The sequence below is a fragment of the Molothrus aeneus genome, chromosome Z, assembly GCF_037042795.1.
Source record: "Molothrus aeneus isolate 106 chromosome Z, BPBGC_Maene_1.0, whole genome shotgun sequence".
Classification (NCBI taxonomy): Eukaryota; Metazoa; Chordata; class Aves; order Passeriformes; family Icteridae; genus Molothrus; species Molothrus aeneus.
Genome location: NC_089680.1, coordinates 16,987,160 through 16,993,159, shown reverse-complemented (window position 1 = coordinate 16,993,159; position 6,000 = coordinate 16,987,160). Strand labels below are relative to the sequence as shown.

General features: G+C 39.4%; 1 protein-coding gene across 2 annotated transcripts in view; it reads right to left on the bottom strand.

The window, feature by feature from the left end:
• Positions 1 to 503: 503 nt before the first annotated feature.
• PTCH1 (patched 1) overlaps positions 504 to 6,000 on the bottom strand; it is a 73,347-nt gene continuing 67,850 nt past the window's right edge. For both annotated transcript variants that reach the window (XM_066569148.1, XM_066569149.1), the window contains exons 23-24: positions 5,117 to 5,654; positions 504 to 3,693 (exon numbers count right to left, since the gene is read on the bottom strand). In XM_066569148.1, coding sequence (XP_066425245.1) covers positions 5,118 to 5,654 — 537 coding nt within the window. In that variant the 3' untranslated portion in view covers positions 504 to 3,693; position 5,117. The remainder of the gene's footprint in view (positions 3,694 to 5,116; positions 5,655 to 6,000) is intronic.

Genomic DNA, 6,000 nt, shown 5'->3' with positions numbered 1-6,000 from the left:
GGAGGGAATTTTGTCAAGAGTCTCCCTTCTTATGGATGGCTGTAGTTTTCAGAACTCAGAATACATTTATTTTTTCTTCCACAAAGTGGAAATACCAGACTGATTCTGTTATCTAATTTAGGGCGCAAATTCCCACAGAGATGGGAAAAAGACAAAGAATTTCCTCCCATGTCTAAGAAGAAATAACCTTTATATTATATAAAGTGCTTTAGTCAACAAATTGTTTCATTCAGAGTAAGAATGATATGCATAACCCAATCCTAAACCTATCCCCCAACATACAAAGGTAACAGAATCAACAGACAACGACCAGCATGCTACCCTTTAGACAGGGCAACAAATGGCTCCTGCTGCAAATGGGCAAATCTGAATATCCCATATATCCTAAATACTGAAAGATCTCAGATTCATGCTCCAAATCAGAATGATTGCATGGTTGCATCTGCAGAGATAACCAGTAGTAAATACAGAAGCATTCCACAAACAAGCAAATCCATAGCCAGTAAGTTATAATATTTTTTTATTCATGTTAGAATTTCTATCAGTGTTTGAACATTAATATTTAGAGAGTTTGTACAATTTCCATTCAAAGCTTAAAATGAGAACCACGCTAGATCACAAATGGTAACTAAAACACAGTTCAGAATTGTATGAATAGTCACACTCTCTTTCTCTCTTAACACTGTTAAACACTTTCTTTTCTCCAGGGGTTTTCAAGGAAAAGTGTGCACTGTAATTGTATCTCAGCAGTGTTCCAAAACATAACGGTATCATCATTACATATAAACTCTTTAAAAATATATTTCTGTCAAAAGACTTGATGACTACTATGTACACTACAAAAATAAATTTTCATATAAATAAATTATATGGCATAATTTTATCTTTGTAACTGAAATGACACAAACCCACTCCTACCAAACAGGCAGGCAATGAGACCCAGTTTGAATATTTTTTTTTCCTTTTAACTCCTTACACTAAAAGCTACAACAAGTCCATAATGTAAATGTTATATACTCTTTCCTATTTAACATTAGTAAGCACTCTATACAAATAAAAATCCATTAAACAGTAAAAACATAACTGTAATAGTGTTTCCAATAGAAATAAAATCCCTGCATTTTGTTTGTTATAAACTGGCATGAAAAATACTGTAAGAAAAACATTCTTATGATACAAAAATATAAATATCACCCATGATTAAAAAAGTTAAGAAACAAAACCAAAACAAAACAAAGGTTGCCAGCCACTGAGTTCTCCCTTTGCCAATGTGACTATCGAAGAAGAAGGTCTAATTGTGCACAAAGCAGCAGACAGCTCACCCACACACAAGCATGCAGGAAGGCTTGGGGCAGGGGCAGGTGGGAGACACTGCAACTTGCCCTGGGCCCCTTGCCTCCTGAGGAAGAGCAGGAAGCAAGGCAGCCTGCGGCACGGAGGGGTGCCAGTGGGAGCCCTGCCAATCTCTGACACGTGAGCGCACAAGCTTGGTGGTTGAAGGTGGCTTCCAATTAGTATCATAGAGTTTTGTTGCAGAGTTTGTATGATCTGAGGTCACTATGCTGCTAGTGCTAAATTGGGGCCCCTCATCTTTTTGTCATCAAGAGTTTTCACGTTAGACAGTGAACTGGACCAGTAGGCAGTTGCGACATTAACCCTTGGTGTGCACTGAGACAGTAGCTTATGTATCACGGGAATGACACCAGGCTCTCGCCACCTGCTCTTCGAGCGTTCACATTGGAGATCTGTAAACAAGTGCCTCATATCAAAGTGTTTTCAAGTGAGCAAAAAAGGCATGGAATTTTGTGCATTCTAATTATCCCCATTCGTTTTGCTGGCAAGGTCTATAGGCAAAGATAGACTCCCTGAAGCCACTGGAGGAAAACACTTTCACATCAAAGAATTGGCCACTGCTATTCAGGTATATATAAAGAAAAGCCCCACCACTGCTGTGTTTAGAAACTGAATATTGTCTGTGTTTGGCTCTGAATACAAAACTGAACATCTACCTGCTCTAAAAAACAGCTTGGTGAAGGGCAGAAAAAGATAAAAAAAGAAGACAGAGATAATGAAAACTTGTGTTGCATTATTTTAAATTAAGGTTCTTTGTTCCTATGGTTTGTTTCCAGCTGGAAACAGATTGCAGTGTTTTTCCAGACCCTTCACCAGCAGCAATCCCCTTTTAGTTCAAAAATAATAGTACAAAAAGCTAAATTAGTTTCGCAAAGAGATCCCAGTTTAGCTGTTATAATTAAAAGTGCCAATGCAGCATGGGAAAACACAAACAATAAAGAAAATAACTACCCAGGCCTTAAGTGTCATTACCATCCTGGCCCACCAAAAAGCCATTTATATTTAAAAGTGAATATACTTTTTTTTTAATCCTTCCATTTGATTTTTATTACTTACTATTAACTCCTTCCTGCCATGAAAATAAGGTGACCAAAGATACTGCTTTCAATGCTGTAATGACTCAGCTAAGCTGTGGCTCACCATCAAACAATCCATTATCCAGCTTCTGAACCCATTCAAAATTAACAGTATCAAAATAAGGCAGATGCTCATTGTATTTCTATAACCATCAGCACCTCTCAATATCCAGCACCTTTGGAAGTGAAAAAATAATGGTTATAGTGCTTGCACTTACCTGGCATATTTTGCGAGGGAAAAAAAAAAACGTCGAAGCACTACATGAACTGTAATTAAGCCTCACAACATTCCTGGGAGGTAGGTAAGTGTAATTATAACCATTTTACAGAATGAAAAACTGAGGCATGGGGCAGTTAAGTGACTTGACTAAAGTAATGTGAAACAAGTCATTAAGGGTTTGGGAACTGAAACATAATTCTAAACCTCAACTCCCTGTCTTCTCTAGTATTTTAGTTGGGCCTTTGATGATGGCAGTCTGTAGTTGTATATATTGGTAAACAACAGAGTTTTCACTAGTGCCTACTAACAGGGAAAGCCAGACTCACATCAGCATCAGTGGGTTTGTAAGCCCACCAAGTGTTAAGATACAGTAAAAGAAAAACTAGAGTACACCAGGAACATACACACAAAAGCATGCATGTTTCCAGATGTACACTTGGACACATACAGCAAAACAAAACCTGCACATAGCTAAGTCTATTTAAGCCTCCCAGATTAACTCGCTTTTCTTCATATTTGCTTATTTTAAAAATTCCCACGCATAGCGTGTTTGAAAGTTAACAGTAACATTTCATACTACCACAGGGTTGTGATACACAAATTTAAAATATTTTAAACAGACATGTACCTTTTAAGAAATCCTATTACATAAGCAATATTTGCATAGAATTATACAAGTAAATTATAAAATATTTAAGCAGCAGCAACTTATGCTGAAATTTAGAACTAGATTAAGCTTAGTTGTGGCACAGATATCAATGTACAGAAAGTACAAAGAGCACACAATTTTGTCCCCATTCTATTGCCCAAAGGCAAATTACTCCAGACTATACTACTTTACATCGTTCTTTTGTATATTACATATGTGTACATCTTTTAAATACTTAAAAGAAATATTTAACAAAATAATACAATAGGTTACAGTAACAGTGAACTGTTGTCCTGATGCAGCATGTCCTTTTCTACAACTTCAAGCAGTTCTCTTCAAGCAGTTCTGGAATACAGTTTTCCATCTTTGGCCTCTTCGTTGCTTCAGTTATTACCCTGTACAAATAAGGAGAGAGAAAAAAGCAAACATTCACTAAATTTCAAGAAAAACAAATCAAATGAAACCAACTCATTTAATGATTCTTGTGGTTAGATTTAGTAGTAGGTTAGATTTAGTAGCCAGGAAATGCTGGCTCTACTTTCATCGCAGGTATTAATTTCCTGGTGAAGAAATACTGATGCCAATTAAAAAAATGTTGATGCTTCAATTTCTAAGTTCCCAGTTTTAGATAGCTGTGACAAATTCAGTCAAAAATAATTAACAGTTGAAGAAGAAGTATGCTACATTGAATACTGAGTTTATTTAAGAGTCTCACATTAACGTATACTTCAGCTTGAAAAAAACTAAGCCCAAGTATTTCCTTATTCTTTGGATACTATTATTTGTCATATTTCTAGAGACATTTTATGATTCAGAAAGTGGTTTCATTTTGAATTATCATAAAAATTTCTGTAAAAACACTGTGCGTGTGCATACGCATGCATGCGTACATGCAAAATATTCTAGAATCAAAATAAAATTACTTGCTCTGCTCAGACTGTTGTCTGTCACTGAAAAGCTCAGACAAGCAAAGAGAAAAAACAGTAATCCACAGATAAGTAACTATTCTAACACCTTCTTTTTCCCTGCAAGAGAAGAACATAGTAAAAATAGTGAGAAATAGTTTTTCATGTAAGAGCCCCAAGAAGTTTTCAGTGTAAAAACTCAGTGGGCAGCTCTATCCTGTGCAAACCTGCAATTGTCACTGCAGATGCCCCTGGTATGGCAGAGGTCAGTTCAGACATCTCCAGTGTACAAGGTCACTGGGGAGGTCTCTGAAGGCCCCTCCAAAGAGCAGGGGACACCTGGCTGAGCAGAAGTGCACTAGGCATGTAGAACTTCCCACCTATCACCTGGCTCATCTTCCAGAGGGATTCAGTCCTTATTATGGACTTTCAATTATTTCACAAATTATTTTATTCAAGAGATGACAGCTCCTGAAGTAGCTGGCAATTTTTACACTCTCCTAGGCAATGTCATTTTATATAATGTTTTAGAGCATGCCTGATTCAGGGATCAGAAGACAGGACTTACACAATGGTATATGCAGTTGCACAGCTCTGAAGATGTTATACAACATCTCTGCTTTATTTTCCTCATCAGGTAAACTGGGATTGTATGATGTACTTATCCATTTTGCAAGGCTCTTCGAAGTAGTAAATGGAAGTATGACTTCCCAGTGTTGGAGTGCTCTATCTTAGTCAACCTCATGTCCAGTGCAAAATGTACTATATTCACAGTTAGTAGATTTAAGGTGATCAGTGTGACCTGTAAGTAGCGCTGTCTATGAAAAGTTACCTCTGAGAAATTTAATTTTCCTCTTTCTTTTGATCACACCTGACACAGGCCAATGCTTGCAGTTACACAGGATGGACCTACCTTATTGTGAGCTGTTGCCAGGTATCCTCTCCTCACATTCAACATCTTGCAGCTCTATAACTTCCACTTTAGAATTTCTTCTTTCACACCGCACATTAAAAGGCACGTGGGGGTCCTCAAATGGCGCATGGCCAGCCTCGTGGTGTCCCTCGCAGGATGGAAAGCTCGCTCCCCGAGGGCTGTGGCTGTGCAGGGCAGGGTGGACAGCAACAGTGACTGAGGCTGAGGCAGTCACAGTAGTGATGGGCTGGCAGTAGGCTGCTCCCGCAGCGCCCGCGGCCCCAAACGCCGGGCTCCGAACGCTGTGCGAGCGAGCCTTGTGGCCCAAACGATCCCTGCTGCTGCTGCTGCTGGGTCCCGAGGGCCCTTCAGTAGAAATTTCAAAAGCGTCCCTGCGAGGGCGGTAAGGAGGTGGTCGCGGCCCTTCCCTCGCTTCCCTTTTGGGCTGCCTGCCCTGATGCCACGACTGCTGCGTGCTGGGATCCGGATTCGGCCGCAGCTGAGGGCTCGGCGGATGCCTGGCTTCCGGCTGAACCACCTGAGAAAGACACACATGGTTACGCCTCTGACACAGCAAAGCAAGCAAATACCACGCTTGCTTGTGTTTTATGCTGGGAATAATTATAATAATGCTCTGACTCTACAAAGGGAATGTTGTGGAAGCTGATAATTGATTTTTCCATGGTTTTTGTCCGAAGTTTTTAAAACCTGGAGAGCACATCTTCAGAAAACACAGGATGACAGCTGAAAACATTATTGTAAGCTTCCTACATGCTGGTCCATCTTTTCAAAGGGATGGGTGACAAGCACTTGGTCTTAACTCAACAAGCAGAATTGCAGGCATTTGGAAAAGGCTATTCCATGCAGGGAACATACACAGGATG